Source organism: Hibiscus syriacus, unplaced genomic scaffold (genome assembly GCF_006381635.1).
Source record: "Hibiscus syriacus cultivar Baekdansim isolate YM2019G1 unplaced genomic scaffold, ASM638163v2 tig00110562_pilon, whole genome shotgun sequence".
Classification (NCBI taxonomy): domain Eukaryota; kingdom Viridiplantae; phylum Streptophyta; class Magnoliopsida; order Malvales; family Malvaceae; genus Hibiscus; species Hibiscus syriacus.
Window position 1 is genome coordinate 199,987 of NW_024062783.1, and position 22,544 is coordinate 222,530.

At 31.2% G+C, this 22,544-nt stretch overlaps 4 protein-coding genes across 4 annotated transcripts; 3 read left to right on the forward strand and 1 right to left on the reverse strand.

The window, feature by feature from the left end:
- The first annotated feature begins 268 nt into the window (after nt 1–268).
- Nucleotides 269–17,644, forward strand: LOC120132392 (kinesin-like protein KIN-14R). Its single transcript, XM_039149161.1, has 6 exons — nt 269–298; nt 414–577; nt 674–925; nt 1,007–1,021; nt 15,674–15,685; nt 17,561–17,644. Exons 2-6 carry the CDS (start codon nt 434–436, stop codon nt 17,642–17,644), a joined length of 507 nt encoding a protein of 168 aa, XP_039005092.1. The 5' UTR covers nt 269–298; nt 414–433.
- On the forward strand, nt 4,550–7,346 carry LOC120132440 (uncharacterized protein At4g37920-like). The gene is made up of 6 exons (XM_039149199.1): nt 4,550–4,774; nt 4,939–5,216; nt 5,782–5,947; nt 6,096–6,340; nt 6,837–7,024; nt 7,115–7,346. Exons 1-6 carry the CDS (start codon nt 4,576–4,578, stop codon nt 7,329–7,331), a joined length of 1,293 nt encoding a protein of 430 aa, XP_039005130.1. The 5' UTR covers nt 4,550–4,575; the 3' UTR covers nt 7,332–7,346.
- On the forward strand, nt 12,650–15,597 carry LOC120132441 (auxin-responsive protein IAA9-like). The gene is made up of 6 exons (XM_039149200.1): nt 12,650–12,776; nt 13,514–14,161; nt 14,265–14,491; nt 14,619–14,760; nt 14,982–15,043; nt 15,287–15,597. Exons 2-6 carry the CDS (start codon nt 13,542–13,544, stop codon nt 15,322–15,324), a joined length of 1,089 nt encoding a protein of 362 aa, XP_039005131.1. The 5' UTR covers nt 12,650–12,776; nt 13,514–13,541; the 3' UTR covers nt 15,325–15,597.
- Nucleotides 17,645–17,943: 299 nt separating the features above from the next.
- LOC120132414 (protein RMD5 homolog) lies at nt 17,944–19,355 on the reverse strand. Its single transcript, XM_039149177.1, has one exon. It carries the CDS (start codon nt 19,169–19,171, stop codon nt 18,038–18,040), a length of 1,134 nt encoding a protein of 377 aa, XP_039005108.1. The 5' UTR covers nt 19,172–19,355; the 3' UTR covers nt 17,944–18,037.
- Nucleotides 19,356–22,544: the final 3,189 nt, after the last annotated feature.

Sequence of the window (22,544 nt, forward strand, 5' to 3'; positions counted from 1 at the left end):
TACAAACTCGACCCGACCTAAAATAATATATTTTTAAAAAAATATTGTTTTTATTCAATAAAAAAAATTGAATTTGATTGAAAAAAATAATATATAGAGGAGTATTATTGTAATTGTCTCTAAATATGAAGGTAAAATTATATGTTTTTTCTCGAGTCGGGTCAGGTCGAGTATTTTTCACCCGAACCCGACCCGACCCAAACCCAAAATTTCTACCTGTGATTGTATACCTTTCTCAACCATATAGCCACCCGAAAATTCCACTCGAAGTTGACACATTTACTTCAAGATTCATTAGGTAAATCTGGAAATTCAGACTAGTTTTTGAAGAGGGTATTCAAGTTCTGTTAAAGGTAGATTATTTTAACAATCAGCCTTCCGACACTGCAACTAACTTAGCTAGTATTTATCAGGGGGTGGGTCCAAGACAAGGATGTACGTGCAAATTAGCCCCTCGGAGAGGGACTTAAGTGAAACCTTGAGCTCCTTAAATTTTGCAACTCGAGTTCGAGGGGTTGAGTTGGGTCCTGCTAAGAAGCAAGTTGATACAAGTGTACTCCAGAAGATGAAAACAATGGTAGGTCTAATAGGAGTGTTTGCTTTCCATGAATATCATTTTATTAGAAGATTGATCAACTATTTGACGTCAAATACTTTTAAATTCATATAAAAGCTTGAGAAAGCAAGGCAGGAATGTAGATCCAAAGATGAGTCTCTAAGGAAACTAGACGAGAGCTTACAAAATCTAGAGAGTAAGGCCAAAGGCAGAGACCAGTTTTACAAAGGTCAACAAGAAAATATCAAAGAACTTGAAGGTCAATTGGAGCTGAGAACTGGCATGCAAAATCAGTCAGAGAAGCAGGTCCCACAACTTTCGGATAGATTGAAGGGGAGAGAAGAGAGTTGTGCCAGCCTTCAACTAAAGGTTGCCATCCATTTAAAGTATAATTATAGACATGTAACCCTGTTGTGTTATCCAATCTAACTGTATGATCATCTGCTAAAGGTCAAAGAATTGGAGCCTACTAGTTACCAACAAAAGGTGATGTACATGTCTGTGTATTGTAATATTTAATAAGCTTTAAAAAGAAAACTGGTTGATAGCTTGTGGTTTGATTCAAACAGGTTAAAGATCTTGAGAATAAGCTGAAAGAGCAGATTCAAGAATCTGAGTCCCATTCACTTTCTCTTCAACTCAAGGTTGCAAATATTTAGCTGAATTAGTTTATATATCAATGAAAAAACATATAGTTTAACTTGCTATGTCACTTTTCCAGATTAATGAGCTTGAGAAAAAGCTGAAAGAACAAGAACACTAATGGTTCATTTTGCTTCATCGGAAGGTCATATCTTTATTATATGGTTTCTGGCATGTAATTGTGCACTTGTGATCTTGCCTCGCATGAATTCTTTTGGCCACTTCGAATTGGGAAATGCTCTACATTGTAATATTTTGTTGAATTTCAACTTTGGTGATGAAAATGAAATCTTAGAGCACTAAGATACATATAAATTGGACACTTTCTGGCAGATTGAGGAACTGCAATATAGATTGAGGGAGCAAGAACAACAGTTGCAACATGCGCAAGCTCGTAACTTTGATGAAGCAATCGGGGCCAGTCCAAATGAAAGGAAACGTAGAACAGACAAAGAACTCATCAGTGAGGCTGAACCTCATATACTAAGGAGTTCGAACTCGATTAGAAGCCGTCCTTTGAGCCATGGGTCTAAACAGCCAAGAGTAAGTGCTCCGCATGAGACAGGGAAGAAAAGGTTCTCTAGAATTGGTGAAATTGAAAACAATATGGTTATTGTATCTGCTCCCTTGGATAACAAAAGGGCAAGGAAATCTGATCCACCTAAGATTGCTGCAAGGATTGTAAGAACAACAAAATCCAGCTGCTGTTACTCATAAAAGGATCAACAGAGATCAGCTCCAAGCAGCAAAGGGGAGACACTCAGGGAGAAAGATCTGGTCAAGGTAATCAAGCCATCCATCCCTATGGGCTGATGGGACGGGTGAGCTGAAAATTTAAAATTATCATATATTTTAAATATTTTTTATTGAAAATCTATTTTCGCTTTTGAATTGTGTAAGGTTGTCTCTTTCTAAAATTTTATAAGTTCGTCCCCTACATAAAATCTTGTCTTTGTCCCTGATTATAACCGTCCTATACTCCAACAGAATTTCTCTTTAAATTTAGTTTCACTTTATGCTATTGTAAACTCGAGTGTAAATCTTCTGTGATTATTTATTTATGTACTTAGAAGAATGTAAATGTTGAATACGGGTATTTGAGTGTTCAAATCGATTACATTTACAAATGCATGTGCAGATCGAACTAAATAACTAGTTTTAACATGCAACAGTACAAATACATAAAGTTTACTTGCTTAAGTTTATGATAATTAATTTGTAGAGATTGCTATGATAATTACTTTGTAGAGATTACTTATATAAAAATTGCTGCCCTAAAGACCATTAAAATATTTCCTTCAAATATGATAATGTCATAATAACCAAAATTACACATTATAAGTGAAAAAAACCTTTGTAATATTTTATTTATTTGAAATTATCAAAAATATGTAACAACTAAGAATTAGAAATATAAAAGTATCAAAGTTATAGAAATTAAAAAAGATACAAAACAAAAGTATCAATGTGAAACAAAAGGGTTTAAGTACGAGTGTGGATAGAAAACAATAGATAATAATGTAAAAGGGTAGACAAATTTAAGTATCAACGTGGATAAAAAATATCCAAATATTACTGTAAGAAAAATGGTCAAATTGTTTTTATCCTTGTAAAAAAAAGTCAATAGTTAAGGCAACAAGAGCACATTCTTTATATACATTGAGAAGTTTCATGCCTTTTTATCTTTTACCAATCAAACAATGGGCAGCGAGACCTCCATTGGATCCTTCAACATCCCTAGAATTCTTCTCATTCCCGCCATTACAATCACCATTACCATCCTCCTTTGCTCCTTGAAATCACCCCTGTCCTTGTCTTTCTACCCACAAACACCGATAATCAAAGTAAACAATGTTCTCATTTCGAATTTCATGGTCACCGATTCGAATTTGGCGGCCAATTGGCTGGCCAACGTCACAATCTATAACCCGAACATCGCATTATCGATCCACATGAAGCAAATCCAAGCTTCAATTCTTTACAAACACAATGTGTTGTCGTTGACTTCTCTTGACGATTTTGAGCTCGATTCGTTGGAGAAAAGAGACGTGTTCGTTAAGTTCGTGACAACGGGGAACGAAGGTGATCAACCTATCATTGAATATCCATTATTGAAGGAGATTGAAAAGGATTGGGGACGAGGGAAAATTAAGTTTGGAATGAGATTTAATGCAATGTCTAAATATAAAACCGATTGCCTTGGTTTAAGAGGAATGTCAATAATGATGGACCCTTATAGTATAGATTTCGATGTCAATGTTGAAGATGCAAGAAGAAGAGGAGTAAGGGATGAGATTTATGATATTGTTGGTCATATTCCTGAGGATGGTACTTGGCTTATCATGGTAGATGATTGAATTCGAGTTTAATCTCAATTCTTTATTCCTTTTCAATTGATTAATATATGATGTATAACTCATTCTTTTATATTAAAATAAAATATAAAAAATGATAGGATAAATTGTTATTGAAATTTTAAAATAAATTATATATATTATCACTTAATTATATGATATTTTTTATTAGATCATATAATTATAAAATATTTATCATTCTCAATTACTTAATGTGAGATTATTAATATATATATATATATATATATATTCTTTTCAAAAGAGTTCTTTAAACATTGGGTTAAAATAAACTATATTGGTTTAAATTTTAACTACTATGTTTAAATTTTATACCCTGAATATATTTAAACATTGGGTTATTTGTGGAGGTATCGACTCGATTTCTCATCTGCTAATAGCATGCTTTGTTTTTTTAACGTAAGGTAACTACACGTCTAGTATTCCAACTACTAAATTTGTTCTGTTTTAAGTATTTAATTATTGGTTTTTTAAATCGTACTTAAAATTACGTTTTAATTTTATTTTGATCACTCGTCGTTAAAAACTTAATAAAATTATTGATGTGATATTAAAAAAAGTCAATAATGATGTGAACTACCTTATAATAACACGTCCGCATCACCATTAATGTAACCAAAGAAAATTATTATCTGATCGCACCCAAAGAAAAATCAGGCACCAAATTGCAAAAAAGAGTCTGGTACCAAAATGCACGTCTATGCAACACTTAGGTACCAAAAGTTATATTAACCTTTTCTTTGGTTTGGGTCAAAAGAGTCCAAAGAAGAGAGCTACCTTCTAGTAACCAATCTAGTCCAGAAATAACAATACAAAATGTAAGCCCAACCAAACACAAGTTTTGTAGAACAAAATCAGACCGACAGCGATTCGGAGATATTTATATTATCCGATTCCTCCACTGAAAATGTCTAACCACTACCATGGTTATGTAGCTAATGGAACATTGAAAGGAAGAAAGAAATAAAAACAGCTTGTTCTCCCATTGCAAAGAAGAAAGCAGCAATGAGCAGTCTTTCGAGGGTCAAACTATCAATCCCCACCAACACCAACTCTTTGTCGATCATTTTCAGTGACAAATTGTTTCCCACAACCCTCGAACTCCCTCTTTTCTCTTCATTCTCTCATTTCCCCTTCAAAATTAACCCAAGAAGAAAACAAGGGCACTGTCTCTCCCCTGAAAAGAACCTCCTTTTGAATCCCTGTAAGCATTAGATTTCTTCCTTTTTGTTCCTAGGCTGTTTTCTGGTTCTGGGTATTTCTTATTTTTTCTTGTTTTGCTGCTTTAATTGCTCTAAACGAGTTGTTTTTGGCATGTCTTTTCTGGGTATTTGTTGGTTACTTAAAGAAAAAATATTTTATTTTCAGGTCTTCGAGCTAGTAGTATAACTGATGCTGAAGTTGAAGAAAGAGTGGACGTCGAAGTTGCAGAAGGTTGTACAATGACCCAATTTTGTGATAGAATCATTGACTTGTTTTTGAATGAAAAACCGAGAGTAAAAGATTGGAAAAAGTACTTGACTTTAAGGGAAGAGTGGAGTAAGTATAGAGAAAGCTTCTATAATCGATGTCGAGTACGTGCAGATGAGGAGATTGATCCAACTATGAAGCAGAAATTAATTTCTTTGGAGAGCAAGGTGAAGAAGGTATAAACTATGCTTTTAATCTCCCAAAATGTTTTATTTTTATGGTAACTTGTTTGGTAAATTTGTATTATGGATGTGAATGTTTTAAGTGATTTTGGAACTTGAACAGACCCAAAATCGAACTTCGTATGCTCTAATTTATTGCTCGGTATCAAAACACTCGAGGTTCATGACTCGATTTCCATAAATTTGGTTTTAGTTATAAAGATGTGTATCATAAATGTGAAAATGTTTATGTGATTTTGGAACTTGAACAAACCCAAAAACGAACTTGGTATGCTCTATAATATACTGTTCATTATCGAAACACTTGAGGTTCATGGTTCAATTTCGATAAATTTGGTTTTAGTGATAAATATGTGTGTCATGAATGTGAATGTTTTATGTGATTTTGGAACTTGAACAAATCCGTAAACACACACCATGTTTAACTACTTTTTGTTGGGGACTTAGTAAATAGGCTCAAATTGGTAGATTGTTCTGTATTGAAACTCTTGAGATTCATTGCTTGATTTCGTTTTTTTAATGTGACTATTAGTAGTCTAATAAGGAATGAGTGTTGCAGATCGATGATGAAATGGATAGACATTGTGAACTTCTTAAGGAGATTCAAGATAGCCCAACTGATATAAATGCAATCATTACAAGGCGGCGTAAAGACTTCACTGATGAGTTTTTCCGGTACCTAAATCTAGTTACCGAAACATGTTATGGTCTGGAGGACCGAGATGGTAAACATTATGCTAATTCTTTGTGGACTTTATTATTTTGGTGCTGATAAGAAATGACAATGCCTTAAAAAATAAACTTGTTTCATTTTCCTTTCAAATGCTTGAGTTGGTTTAATTCAAGAACTTTCCATTACTTCTTTTGGAACAGAGATTGCCCGACTCGCAGCAAGATGTCTGTCCGCTGTCGGTGCTTATGATAAGACACTGGAAGCTGTGGAGAATTTAGATTCCGCACAGGCAAAATTTGATGATATACTAAATTCGCCTTCGGTGGATGTGGCTTGTGAAAAGATCAAAAGCCTTGCCAAGGGAAAGGAACTCGACTCATCATTGATTCTACTCGTAAATAGTGCTTGGGCATCGGCGAAGGACTCCACAACTATGAAAAACGAGGTATTGCAGTTTCTAGTGCATCTTGGACTCTCGTTCTTTGATCTATTATCATGTTCCTGAGGATTAAAATTGTATAAGATGTTGCAATGGCATTTAAGTCTTTTAAATTTAAACCGAGATAATTGTTCAACCCATCGACCATTAGGATATAAGATTGGAGTGATAGTGGCACGTCTTAAGATGTCGTAGAGAAAAGAAACCATATTCACATGTTACGCATCACATCCAACTATTAAATCTGATGATTAAACAAATTTATGTCTAGAAGCTTAATTAGATGGACTAAAACTTTAAACTGTACATAATCGACGACTGTTAAACATGATAAACATGTATCTAGGATGTTTTGAATCAAACACGGTGGTTCACAAATCACAAGTCTAGTTATCCTTTCCGGTGATATGAGCATCGAATCTCGCTGATGTATATGCCATTTCCAGCTACTGTTTGGTTTTTTCTGTTCTTTTAGATTGCGTATTCGGCATCTAATTTGCAGGTTAAAGACATCATGTATCAGTTATACAAAGCGACAAAGAGCAGCCTTAAGAGCATTGCACCGAAAGAGATAAAGTTGCTCAAGCATCTACTAAACATCACAGATCCGGAAGAGCGATTCTCTGCGTTGGCAACAGCTTTCTCTCCAGGCAATGAACACGAAGCGAAGGATCCTCACGCTTTATACACGTAAGAAACATTGTTCCCTTCTTCGGATTAAAGTGGTCACCCATCAGATTATGGTGGCATGACATATTCCGTGTGTTTTCCGATTTACAGTACGCCCAAAGAGCTGCACAAATGGATTAAGATCATGCTGGATGCATACACGCTCAATAAAGAAGAATCCGACATCAAAGAAGCGAAGAAGATGAGTCAACCTGTGGTCATACAAAGGCTGTTCATCCTCAAGGAAACAATAGAACAAGAATACTTGGATCAAAGAACAACGAGGACGCAAACGGAGAGTAGTAAAATGGAATCGGAGGAGTTATAAAAGTATATTAAATAATTGAAAATTAGGTTAATTGAGGTCTGAGTTTTAATTTTTAGAGTAAAAGTTGAACTGCGATCATCTTATCATAGACTAAAGTTATCTTTGAACTGAGTTACTCGCCTGAGCTAACAGACTCGAACGATTCAAGCTTTAGAAAAACGAAATTTAAAAATCATACTGATTCGACAGGCCAAGCATTTTTCCTTTTTTCTTAATGGATAGCAGCCCAGCCTGACCCAATTGATGGGGTCTACTAATTATAGTTTTAATTACCCTACTTACGATTGAAATGGAATATTTAATCTATATCTTTTTAATCATGTCTTTAATTAAAAATTATATGTATATTTTTTAATACTCAAAAAAGATTATATGTATATTTTGTTATGATTTGAGTGTTATCATTTACAATTTTTCTATAATTATATTTTGATTATTAATTTAATTATACTTCAAATAATTAAAATTTAATCATAATCTGTTCAAATTTTTGTCCTATTTACGGTTGCTTAATGAATTGAGCAACTATGTTTGAACTCAACTAGATTAATATTATATTTTGGTTGTCTTGATTCGAATTTAAACTCGATTTTAGATCTTAACGAATTGAGTTAGGTAAGATCTAACTTGACTCAATAAGTTCATAAGCAATTTGTTAATTGTTTTTATATTTTTCCCGTATTTACCTTAAAATTTCTTTCATTAAAAGAGCAAAGCTTAATTGATAATTATTAATAGATAATAGAGTAAAGTATACAAATGGTCTCTGACTATAGAGTGATATTTTGTTGTTACGTGACTATTAAAAGTTATAAAATTATTACCTAACCATTTTCTAAACTCACCCTTTTTCATTAAAAAATTAATGTATGCCTGAACTATAAATTAACTTGTTGATTGGGATGTAATAAAATTATATTTTAATGATATCTACTAATATCGTCGTTGCTTTTAAGCATTGGTCCAACAACATAATATTTCAAGCACTGGCTTAATGGTATAATCTAAACAGAAAATTGATCCATAAAATACAACTTAAACGATTTTGGAATAATATCACAGTAAACATGTTTACGTCTAGCTCAGACGGTCGGTAATTTTTTAACATAAAATAATGAGTTTGGAACATATGAATAGTCACATGTCATTTTATAACTTTTAATACTCGAAGTACTCAACAAAACATTGTCCTATTATTGAGGGACTATTTGTGTACTTTATCCTAGATAATAAGAAAGATGTTAAATTATTATTAATTTTTTAATAAAAGAGATACTAAATAATTAATTACTAGAATTTATATACAATTAAAAATAAAGTAAAAAATTTAATGAGTTTAACGAATAAGGAGATTAGTAGAATCGTAAATCTTTTAATGAACGCAAATTGAATAAAATTTTATTAAACTTAACGAGTAACGAATCTAGTCAAACAATAATTTTTTTAGTGAACATGAATCAAACATTACTAAACTAAGGATCGACTCACTCGATAAGTTTTCCAACTAATAGACATTAAATGTCAAACGAGGATAAAGGGACTAAATTAATATTAGAGTTAAAATTGAAAGGTGACGAAAGAATGATGTAAGGGTGATGATGAGTGTGTGGCATGCACGAGTCATGAACGGCTGTGAGTTCTGTGACCCTCAAGGGCATGCTCAACCACTAATAATGCTACCAGTGTACCCCATTTCTCCCACACACCACCTAAAATAAACAACACTGTTCCTTTTTTATTAATTGAATAATTTTCTTATAGATTCATTTATTAATGTTATCTCCATTAGTTGATTTGAAAAAAAACAGTTGATAATATGAATTAATTAAACACATTTAATAAAAATAATTAAGAGAATATATGAATGAGTAGATATTTTGTAGTAATTTATTAATATTATATATATTTAAAATTAATATTAGTTAAGATTTTTCAATAAAAATGTATCATTATATAACAGACTGAACTTATTAATGATATGTTTATAGTTACATGTTGTAAACAAAAACAGTATTTAAAATATTATATTTATACAATATAATATATAAGCATAACTTGATAAGTATAGAATAAGGAAGAGAGAGAGAGAGAGAGAGAGAGAGGAGGGGGGTAATGATGGAAAATGAAAAAAGGGGGGGATGATATAGGTTGTCTAGTGATCATCGCCCGGCAGACTGACTTAAAAATGCCGCTTTCGTTGTCCCCTCCAATCACACCTATTTCCCATGTTTTCCTCTGTCCCTCTTCATCTCCAATCCCATATTTTTTAATTATGTTTAAGTAAAAAAGTAAAATTTTAAATTATATATTTTATTTATTTTAAGTGTTTAATTTTTTCAAAGATAATTGTCTAACGTTTTTTTAATATTTTAAGCATATAATTTATCACGTTCATTAAAAAAATTATCAAACACTCAATATGATACATGTGGTGTTTATATATTAAATTTTACTTTTAAAAAATTAAATTATTTTTAAAAAATCAAATTTATCTAAAATCTGAAAAACTCACCACCCCTGTAATCTTTAACTATACCCCTCATTATACCTAAAATAAATAAAATAAATAAAATATAATTTAAGCCTTTAAGCTCTTTTACATCATCCCCACCAACCAACATCCCCTTTCTGGCTCTCACTTTTTCCCCTCTTCCATTATTATTTTATCCAAAATTTTCTTTTTTTATATTTTTTTATATCCTTAAATTTTCTTAATAATTCTACTTTATATAATTTTTAAATTATTTATTTATGATCAATAATAGTCAACTGACTATTAATATGTCTTTTGATATGGCATAGGTGCCATTATCTACACGGTCTAACTTATTAATTTTTTTTATTCATTCCTCCATTTTTAGTTCAGTTAATATTAATTATTGATTTTTATATTGAGTTTAAATTATTTATTTATTTTTATGAAATAAAGTATTTTATGAGTTTTAAATATTATTTCATAAAATTTTAATTATTTTCACATTTTTTAAATATTAACTTTTAAGTAAATAAAAATTATTGATATTTGGTACATGGTGTGTTTTAACTATCTTTACTGTTATTAAATATAAAATACTTATTTTTATATTATAAAATAATTAAACTTTATTATAAATTAAATAAAAATAAAATTTAATTCAAACTTAGGTAATCACAAATTTTGAATTTATAAATCATTCAAACAATATAATTTGAATCGATTTTTGATTAATCAAATTTATCCTAATGTCATTATTGATATGATAATATTGTTTTTAACAATATTATTTGATAACAAGGATTATGTGTTTCATTCTTGCATAAAAAAAAAACTCAAACTAATGAAAATACCTACCAAAAGAAACATAAACAAAAATCATAATTTACGTATAGTATAATCTAACTTAATAATTTAAATAATTAGAATATAAAAATTAAACTTATAACTTACCCATAATATATACTAAAAAAAAATACTTCAACTTGCATATCTTAACGAATATTCAAAGATAGTTCTGTTGTACATCACCTAATATAAGACTAATAAAATATGCTACCGGAAATGTTAATATTTTTTAAATATTTTCAACAGTGCACTACTTAAAATGTTATTTTTTCTATCAGAAATACTAATTTCGCTACTTAAACTGAATATCTTTGACATTAATATTTTCGGTAAAAAAATAATATTTTAACTAATGTCCGATATTAATATTTTTGATAAAAAAATAATATTTTTTCTTAATCTTATATTATGTTATCTTTCCTTAAACATCTCCAATTGAGATTGGGATGTCACAAGAAGCAAAGTTAATGATTATATATGTTGTGTGTAGACATTGTCTTACAATGTAAAGGAGCAATGAATGGATGAGTTGTTGGATTTTGATAGATTTGGGTAGACAATAATCTTCTTTTTGGGTTAACAATCGATTATCATTTCCATTTATATTCCAATGCAAAATGTTTTAGTTTTATGTCACATTAAACAACATTATGAGTGATTGTTTGATCGAATCGAGTTAAGTCAAAATTTTTTGATTTATTCGAGTTGACGAGTTATATTTTACAACTCAAACTTTATTTAATTTTTTTAGTCGAATTTATAAAATTCGAGTCGACTTTGAGTTGTTTAGATTTGTGTTTAAATTTAATTGTAAATATTAATAATATTATGATACAATTTGATTTTAATTTAAACAAATTTCTATAACTAGATACAATACATATATATTTTTTATATATGATGTAAATATATCATACAGAGTTGAGTAACTCAACTCAAACTTAAAAACTTATCAATTAATTACTAGAATTTTTGAGTTCTTCGAGTTATATTTTATAACTCAACACGAATTTAAATTTTTTTAGTCAAATTGAATTTATATTGAATCAATTCGAATCATTTTTTTCCAAATCCAATCAATTCGAAAATATCAATTTTTCGAGTTAAGCTTTATTCACTCATAAACAACAATCATGTATATGCAAATTCTCCTAAAATAAAATCAGATCTAATTAAGAACTGATGGCATGTTGGGTTGGAAAGAAATTGTAATTATTAAAAATATACTTATATTTTCTTATAATTATAAGAAATTGTATTTTTTATATGTATTTTGTAGACATTCAACTTACTTCGAATATGATTTTACTACAATATTTCATATGTTTTAAGTTTTTTTTTATTACGTTAATGTATTTTATATGATTCAGAAATATTGTTTGATTTTTTTTATTTTATAATGTTTTTTTTATAAAAAATAATATTTTTTTTCAAAATTTTGTGAATACGAATATTTGAAATATAACTAAAAATTCAAGATATTTTGTATAGATTCGAATATATGAAAAATAATTATATTCATTTTATATTATAATTTAATAATGTTATTTAAAAACTAAAAATTTAAATAATTTGCAAATTATAAACATATTTAAATTTAGATAATTAAAAAAGTATATATTGGACACTTGGCCTCCCTAGATTCAATACAAGCGTATTTTTATGTAAGAAGGGTGAATTCGATATTTTGCGCCTTCAAAACTCAGACACTGAACTAGAGAGCAACAACCAATCAAAACCAGTTTACTAGAAATGTCACCTAGAATAGCGACACATTTACATTTATATATTTTTGGGAAGAATCAAACGGTCCTGATCTCTCCAACTCCAAACAATATCAACCGTCCGATCAGATTCCCTTCCCACCCCAGTATTGGCGCAGTATAAAAACCAACCTGCCCCATTATTGTGTTTATTTTCGCTTTTGCCCCTCCCCTTTTTATTTTTTTGGGGCTGTTGTTGCTATCTGCATATAATGGAAGAAGGGTCTTAATCTTATATCTAAGTTTCTCTCTCTGCTTTTATTTTACTCTGTAGGTCGTGCATTTTCGCCTGCAATTTTTGAAAGCAGTAATCCATCTTCTTCTCTTTGTCTACTTTAGAACTCTACCCAGTTTTACTCTGTAAGCTCTTTTTATATATAGATTTGCTTTTTTGTCTGTTATTTTTATTTGCTTTTTTCAGCTTTGCTTGAGATCAACATTAAGATCTCCATTTTATTTTTTTTCTGTTCCTTCTGTTTGGTTGCCCGGAAAATGGAAGGGAAAAGATTATTACCTTTTTTTTCCTTTTTGGTTTCCTTTTCTCTTCTTCGGCCTGCTTATTATTCACGGAAAAATGAATTATTCTAATGCACAAGACAGTTGACTTTTTATGTTCTTATTAATTTTTTAGGAGCTAAACAAAATTTGTGGTTCACGTTTTATTCCCCCCCTACTTTAAGCTCTATTATTTTTTGGTAAGATTCTTTGTAAAACTGGGATCATTTTTGGTATGCAATTTAATTTTATAATGTCATATTGTTTTAATGAAGTTATCTACATTACACCATTACTTTCAGCTTTAGAAAGTAAGAACTTTCGTTAGATTTGACCCTTAAAAGCAATAGAATGGCAAATACTGACCAAGTATGTTAAGCTGAAGTTGTTTGAAAAAATGGGCTCAAGTCGGTTTCATGAATGATGTTATTGGGTTCTGAAACAGCTGATGCATGGGTGGATTTTCACCTGGAACTGTACTTTTGATTGTTTAGTTTAGATATCCTTGTAAATCTTGTGCTCTCAAATAATTTGGCTAAAAAGGTGTTATTCTTGAGGTTTACAGAAGTGATATCTATTTTGTTTTTCTATGTAATTTAAAGTGGAAAGTTTTGAGAAGATTGAGTTCGGATGTCTCCGCCACTGCTCGGTGTGGAGGAGGAAAGGCAAAGTAGTGTTTCTTCTCCAGCTGTTGACTGTATCCACCCAAATGGCTTGGAGATAAAGGAGTGGAATTATCTTGGATTATCAGTTTTTTCTTCGGTTGACAACTCTACTGTCACCAGCTTATCGGAGGATAACAAGAATAATCTGAATTTGAAGGCTACCGAACTGAGGCTTGGTCTTCCAGGATCCCAGTCCCCTGAGAGAGAAACCGAGCTTTGCTTGCTGAACTCGGGAAAACTCGATGAGAAGGCACTGTTTCCTTTACTTCCTTCTAAAGATGGAATCTGCTCATCATCGCAGAAAAGTGTTGTTACTGGAAACAAAAGGGGGTTCTCCGACACCATGGATGGATTCTCCGAGGTGAAAGGCATTATGTACACTGAAAAAAATTGGATGTTCCATGGTGCTGGTTTGGACTCTCAATCTCCGCAACCTCTGTCACATGGAAAATACTCTGTAGCTCAAGCATCTGTAAAGAAAGATGGGCCTGCAAAAGCTATACAAGAACAACCTTGTGCCACTACTGGAACCAATCTTAACCGAACCGGTGTTTCTAACAACAATAGCAGTGCACCTGCTGCTAAGTAAGTATAATTAGCTTCAGAGAGGATTCTTAAGCTTTGATGAGAACAAGGGAATTATATCTTGACCTATTTCATTGTTCTTATGACATCCTATCCTTGACAGGGCTCAGGTTGTTGGTTGGCCTCCGGTAAGATCATTTAGGACTAAAACCCTGGCCACTTCTTCAAAGAACAATGACGAAGTTGATGGAAAATCAGGACCTGCTGCTCTTTTTGTCAAGGTCAGTATGGACGGAGCTCCTTATCTGAGGAAGGTAGATTTGAGAATGTATTCGACCTATCTGGAACTGTCTTCTGCTCTGGAGAAGATGTTCAGCTGTTTTACCCTTGGTAAGCTGCACTCTTTGCCTTGTAATATGGAGATGAATCCTTCTGGATGCAAGAAACGTGCAAAAATAAAAGAAAACTTCCAACGATTGGAATAGATCTGATTACCACATTTTTATTATGATTTCAGGTCAATATGGGGCTCATGCTGCTCCCGGGAAGGAAATCTTGAGTGAGAGGAAGTTGAGGGATCTTTTGCATGGATCAGAATATGTGCTTACATACGAAGATAAAGATGGTGACTGGATGCTGGTCGGGGATGTTCCATGGGAGTAGGCTTCATTGACTTAAAATTACTATTTGCCTTTGCCTTTTATTTTTCCCAAATGCTTCTTTTCCAGTAAATCCTAAATCGGATAGGCAGATTGTATCTTTCTAGACTGAATTTGCTAATACTGAAATTAATAAGTGCTGAATAATTTAAACTTATAGATTGAGATTTCCTCATACAGGTTACCTTCAACCCCTGAACTGTAGTTTGACATTGTTGCAGGATGTTCATTGAAACATGTAGGAGGTTGAAAATCCTGAAGAGCACTGATGCGATCGGATTAGGTAAGTTAGTTTCTGTTTAGTGAGCTCCTGCAGAATCGATCAAATTCATCAATTTATTTGTTTGCATGTCACTTCCTAGTGGGATCTGGGTGTATGCATATGATTTGCACTCCTATTATACAATTTCCCGGGGGGTCTATTGAACGAGCAGTGTATCTCTGGCTTTCACTTTGCCTATTGAATCGTAACCGGACGAAATCTGAGGTTTTAGTGTTGTTAACCGGTATTTTCTCTGTCATACAGCTCCTAGAGCAATGGACAAATCCAAGAAAGACTGTTAAACATGATTGATCATTTCCGACCACCAGCTGAAAGTTCGTTTTTGTGGAGGAAGCTGTGATAATGGAGCGCCGTGTGCTGAAAGGAAGATTATTATCACATTCAAATGTCATCTATGTTTTGATTGCACAAAATTTAGTGTTTGTTAGAAGTTTATGATAATTGTTCAGTGTTTATCCCAAAAAAAAAAAAGGTTATTTAGTAGGAGCCTGTAATGTTTTAGATGTGCCGAATTCTGTTAAATGTGTGTTTAATCGTAAAACTAGCTTGTTTTATCTGCCTCTTGTGATAACTTGTGACCTGGTATTCTGCATTTTTCATGACCATGGAACAAATGGAGTAAATTTTTGTTCCAATTTTAAAAGTAACAAATTGATTATCAACGTTATTAATTTATAATAAGATGACTACTTTATCGTCATCTTACTTAAATGATGATTTTAAATCTAATTTACTCACAAACATTTTTCTTAAAAGTGAAGAATTTTTTTGTTATTAAGAGAAGCTTGAACATCATGGATTCATCGGCCTACGTTAAAATATAGATTAATTATATTCTTATTAAAATTTAAACTAAATAAATAGTAAAAGATAAATTGTGGGTATATCATTATATATATTTTTATATTTATTTAAAAAAGACAACTTAGTTAATGTGTATCACTGTGTCACATTAGTGGTGTGTTTCGGTGTGTGACATGTATTCTAAAATTTTTCCTTCATAGATATTAAAAGATGAGTATTAAGAATATTTGTTTATGTGGATGCTATTGTTGTTAAAATATTATGTATTATATGTGATTTTGATGTACTTTATTATTATGATTTTAGTATCCATTAATATTAAAGTTATATATGATATCTACTCTTTATGTATATGAATATAGAGTTCAGAGAAAATATCTATCACAACCTTAAGACGTGAGCTTGAATATTTGCAGAGAATATTTCAATAAAAGTTTTCATATCCAACTTCTTCATTAGTTCTATACAAGGATACTAATCCTTAATTTTTTAACACGTGTCTTGTATTTTGTCCTTATATGCAACTGTCTCCAGCTCACTCAACTGCTGGCCTCATCATCCAAGCGTCTATCTTCCTTGGCAGCAACAGGTTAGTTTGCTCATCTCCTTTACTTCTCTTTTCCTTAGCTCCTTTCACTTTCCCTCAAACCCATATTTTAATATTCCTTTTTATTCATCAGCACCAAAATATTTTCTTTTAAATTTGGTAAAGATCACATATTAGACCAAGATAAGTCAAAGCTCTAGTTGAGTATTGTGAGTGTTAAGGGAATTTTAAGAAAACCAAACTGAAAAGAAGAAAAAGGGAAAAAGAAAAATGTTTTAGTATCAATTACGTCAGAAATGATGTCCAACGAACCAATGGTGAAGATTCTAGTACTGAGAAAGAATAAGATTAAAATTTTAGAAATAAAAGCTCTTTAACACAACGATTTGGTGTTGATGGTAAACACTTAGGGTGCGTTTGGTTCACGGAATGTAAGATTACCAGTGGGAATAAAAGATTACCAGGGAATAAGATTACTGGGAATGTTGTATTTTGTGTTTGGTTGGTTTAGCAGGAATGTAAGATTACCGTGTTTGGTTAAAGGAATAAAAGATTATTGGAATGTATATTTGACCAAATTGTCCTTATTATATATTTATATAATATTACAAATTGTAAAATATTTATATATTTTCTTTAAAAAATTAAATTCATAATATTTATATAATTTTTTTACAAAATAAAAAATATAAAAAAGGTTTAATGAAATGGTAAAAAAAAATTTAACCCCTGAACTTCATATAAAATTTTAATTATAAATTTTTTTTTTGTAAATCTAAAATAATTTAAGTATAAATTTGTAATTTAACCTTCGTATAATTTTTATTATTCAATGACAGAAGAAGGATATTTTTGAAAAAAAAAATTTAAGGGCATTTTAGTCCAAAACGCTGGTAATGTTACAATACCTAAGGGAAGGGAGGTAATGACATTCCCGGTAATATACCTCAAAAAATTTACTATTGGTAATAAAACATTACCGGGAATGAGATTCCCGGGTCAACCAAACATGGGAATGTGGGATTCCCATCCCATGGGAATCTCACAATACTTGAACCAAACACCCCCTTAACGGTTAAGTGACCAAAACGAGTAAAATTTGAGGTTAGTGATGACATTGAATTTTTTTGAAGTTAAACGACTAAAACAGAAATACAAACAAAGTCGAGCGACAAAAAGTAATTTATACTATTCCATTTGTTACATCAATCAAAACACTTGAGTATCATCTTGATTTCAAACATCGTTAATATGATCCTTAATTAAAAGTTTAATGACAGTTAACCCTCAATAATTAATCTTGAAATTTACTCATTTTTAATTTGTACTTCACAAATATCACAATAAGATTATCTAAATCATCACTCTCATTTGTATCACATTTATGTCACATATATATAGAAATTATTAGATATGTAAGAAAAACTCAACTTGTTTTTCCCCCTATTACCGGCATGAATATGGGAAAGAATGTCTACTTACAACAAGTTCATCAATAAACACCAACACTTTACTGACCAACAATTACCACCATTTCATCACTTTTGGCCACATCGCAACGATTTCTAGTTCGCCGCATTTTCGGTTCAGTCTAAAGGAAACTGTTTTTTTAATATAAACCCATTATCATATCAGGGTTTTAATCAGAAAATCAGTTGCCTGCAATGTTTCGAATTGATATCAGTTGGACAGTATGGGCACTTGAAACTTTTCGAGCCGTTATTTGACATCTTGTTGATAGACTGTTTGCAAAGCACGTGACCACACGACATCAGCATTGGCGGGTTGTCATCGGTTGATTGCTCCTTGGATACGGGGCAGACAAATATCGAATGAAATTGAAATTCCTTGCCCAAATCGACCGGCACAGGCAACTGCTTCATCGATTGCCATTCGTGCTTCTTTCCTGCCATAACAGTCATAAACTTGAGAAGAGGTAGCAATGCTTGGATTCCTGCTGCTATTGTGACACTCAATGGGCTCTCATATGATTGCCCCAGAAGATTGCAGAACTGCCTGGTGAGTTCCTCAGTCACTGTATCCCAATTGGTAAGTGATAATAAATGAGCATATGGGGAATCGTGAAGTCTATCAGGATACAGGAGACACCCCATGAGATTCTGGATTTTGGCCATGTGGTTTCCGGCGAAAGAAACAAAGTTGGTTCTCGCATACTTGAGAGCTTCATCTCTGCTTCCCTTTTTAAGTATTTTCAAAAACTGTAAACGATGGAGTATCAGCTGAAGGTCTGAACCATTTTCTTTTAGTTTATTGGAGTTTGCAGCCGCCCATTTTAGGGCAGGCTCCAGGTCCCAACACTTCATGACTTCGAGCATTTGATAAAGTTCCTGGAAAAGTGATTTCATAGTAGCAGCAGCATCTACATCCTGAGCCTCAACTATGAAACAATCACCAACATCGAACAGCCATTGCCGATAGAAATGGCTGGCAATTAATTGGTTAACTACACGGGAATCGAACTCAACATTTCGATAAGCCTTGGATATATCAGGATTAAGGACTTTCTCAAGAGCTTTTGGATACTTGCTCAGTGCTATGTTCAGTTTCTTTTGGGTGCCTTCTAGCTGACTGAGTGGAGCAACTTCCTGCAACTTTTTCTTCAGTTCAGCTAGTTTGGATTTATATTCAAGGGTGCTTGACTGCACCATCTCGATTTCCTGAACAATCAGTTCTGTAACTTCATGTGTTTTAGAATATGACACCTTTCGCTTCTTTTTAACACGCTCAAATGAATCTTTCAGGCAATGCAACTCCATTTTTAGTTCTCTTCACCGTATAAAATATTTTAGTAGAATTTTGCTCCAAGAGTACCTGCAAAAAAAGCAATTAAGAAACTGTATCAATTAAAAATTAAATTTGTCCATGTGGGAACAAAAAAGGGGTATTACAAACTCAAACCTGCAGCTAGTATATTCACAAATGCAACTCATGCCATAAAGGCAAGGAAATTAACAGCATAAAGGAAGGTAAAGTACATTGTCCGGTAAAATAAGGAAAAATATGAAGATGGATAATATATGAGAGGAAAGGCAGTCCAGAGAAGTATGGCTTTTCATTTGGTTATAATCTCAAATGCACCAGGAGAAGATATATTTGGGTTAAATCATACAAGTTCTAGAAAATACATGTCACAATGAATTGACTTCAAAAACAACATCAAGCACATATAGCTTTGACACAAGGAAACAGCTCCTGCTGACTAGATGACAACATAAGCAGGCTAACGGATTCTGATTACCCAAATCACATACAGAAAAATAAATCATTAGCAGATTACATAGGAGTCTTGCATAACCACAATTTTGTTTAATCGTATGAGAAGCTTTCCCAGCCATCGATAAGACGGATAATAATTTACGGGACTCAATGTTGGGTACAGAACAGATCAGAGCGACTCATATGAGAAAGGAAAACTAGATGCCTACGCAATAACAAAATTAGAAATGCAAGTATAAAGATGAAGGCTGAATTGAGTACAGAATGAGGAAAAACACATTTGTGGTAGTTTGGAGCTATTTAAGTCTCAGGTAAACAAATTAATATCAACTTTAGAGAAGAATGATCTACTGGTTTGCATTGGATAGATCAAATAAGTTAATTTCCCGTCTTGTCCAATGAGTTCAATGTATTTGTCCAACTTCTTATGAACCAAAACTTATAATAACCAAACTTATAAATTAGCATAAACAAAAAATTTCAAAGAGACATTACATATAAATCATGCAATAGAACGAAAAACTCTTCTAAGAAGAAGCTAACCAAAAATAGCAAAAAAAAAGAATGTCAATCAGAATAGACAACAGATGAATCTCAAATTACCGATATTAAGCTTCGGCTAGTTAAGTCAGACAGGAAATACGATACCTGCAACAAAATTAATATATCAAATTCCAATGTTAAAATCAATCTGAAAATTACAAAACGAATTCCATTAAATGCATGATTCAAGGCTATAAATATAAGATATGTAAGCCAAAACGGTCTCAATCACATTAACATCGCAAATATAACTCAAAAAAGAAATCACCTTAACTATATCAAGAATTTAACCGAACGAAGAAACAATTCAAACGCGATTGAAATTATTCCAGTGTCAAATCAATTGAAAAAACACTAAAGAGTCAAAGTTAAAAAACAAGGAACTTGGATAAATTCAAAATTATTTCATCTAGGCATACGAGATTGAAGAAAAGAAAAAAAAGGAGGAAATTAAAAATAAATCAAAATTTTAATTTAAGAAAATAATTGATTCAAATTTTTTTATTTTCAGAAAAAAAAAAATGAAAGTCCGTACGAATTTGCGGAGGAGCGAAGCAGTGGGAAAGGTTGGTGGGAAGTAAAGCCCATGTGATATGTAAGGGTAGAGATCTTTGGGGTAAGTAAATGACTGAAAAGGGCCTGGCAGTTGTATCTTGTTACATTCTAAATATCGCTGAATGCATTGATTAAATTGAACACTAGTAAAATTTAGACTTTAAAGATTGTATTTTGTTGTTGTGGAGGTTGTATAAGATTTATTTAATTTATTTTGTTTAATTATTGAATATATAATAAATATATTCACATATGTTAAATGAATATGTTCGCGAACGCTAAACAAACAAATATGAATCGATCATAAATACCTTTAAAATTAAACAAACAAACTCAAACAAAACATCATTCATTTAAGCTCAATTAATTTACACCTCTAATTAATAGCTAAATTGCAATCTTAAGAATGAACTTAATATAATAATTTATTTAGAAGTATACCGAAGGAAATGATTACAAGTGCTATCCTCTTGAAAAAAAAACAAATTATCATAGATTCAAGTATTATATATTTTAATTATTTTTTATTAATAATATATTTACATCTCCTTAAATTTTATAGATTTTTTTTTTTAATTCTAGTAATCGGTCTCTAATAAAAAAAAATTACGTTATCTTTACATTCTATTACAAAGTTTTTGTGAGTATTATGATTCAACAAAAACAAAAAGTTTAGATTTACTTGATATGAAATTACGTTTCAATGTTGAGAATATTGTAGGTGGGAAAAAAATGAAAAATGATGATGTTTAAGAATTATTTTAAAATTTAGATCATTTGTTATAATATATATACACTACAATAAATTTGATTATTTGTGGCATCTAAAATATTGTCATTGAAACATACATTTACGTCATTGTTTATATTTTGTGACTCAAAAATTGACGTCATGACGAGCGTCAGCCTAGATGTGTCACTAAATGTCAAATGTGACGATATATAAGATTTCGTCACGTATTATTAAACATATAGTGATGTTAATGGACAATGTCACATTATAATTTGCATTCAATGACAATTAATTATGTCACCAAATAATGTACATTTTCGTCATTGATAAACCATATCGTCACCAATAACTCAATAATTTCTTTGTATACGTGACGAAAGAAAATTTTATCACAATATTAGTGACACAATACATGGTCATCTATTAGCGGTATAAATGACGTTTATACATAACGTCACTTTATAATTGATACTCAATGACAACTATTTACGTCACTAAATTATATAAAATTTTGTTATTAATAATTCACATCGTCACGAATAATACATTAAAATCAATCTATATGTGACGAAAGAGATATTGTCACATTTTTAGTGACGTAATATAATGTTATCTAATAGTATTATAAATGACACTTATGCATAACGTCATTTTATAACTTATATTGCATGACAGTTAGTTACGTCACTAAATTATATATTTATTAATAATTTATATCGTCACGAATAATACAATAAAATCAACATATATGTTACGAAAGATATATTGTCAAATTTTTAGTGACATAATATAATGTTATGTAATGGTATTTTAAATGATGATTATGCATAACGTCACCTTATACAATTTTCTCCAATATAGTGACAAAATAAAGATTGTCACCATAATATGACAATATATATTAAAATGAAAATATTATATTAATCTAAAGAAAAAATAACATAGTTTACTTATTGTAAAATAATAAAATTTATACGAATGTTTTACTAGAAAACATAATAATGTCATTTTTATAAATATAAAAACACTTAAATGTTCAAAGAAAATAAAAATAATATGACCATAATATGACTTGTGGAATA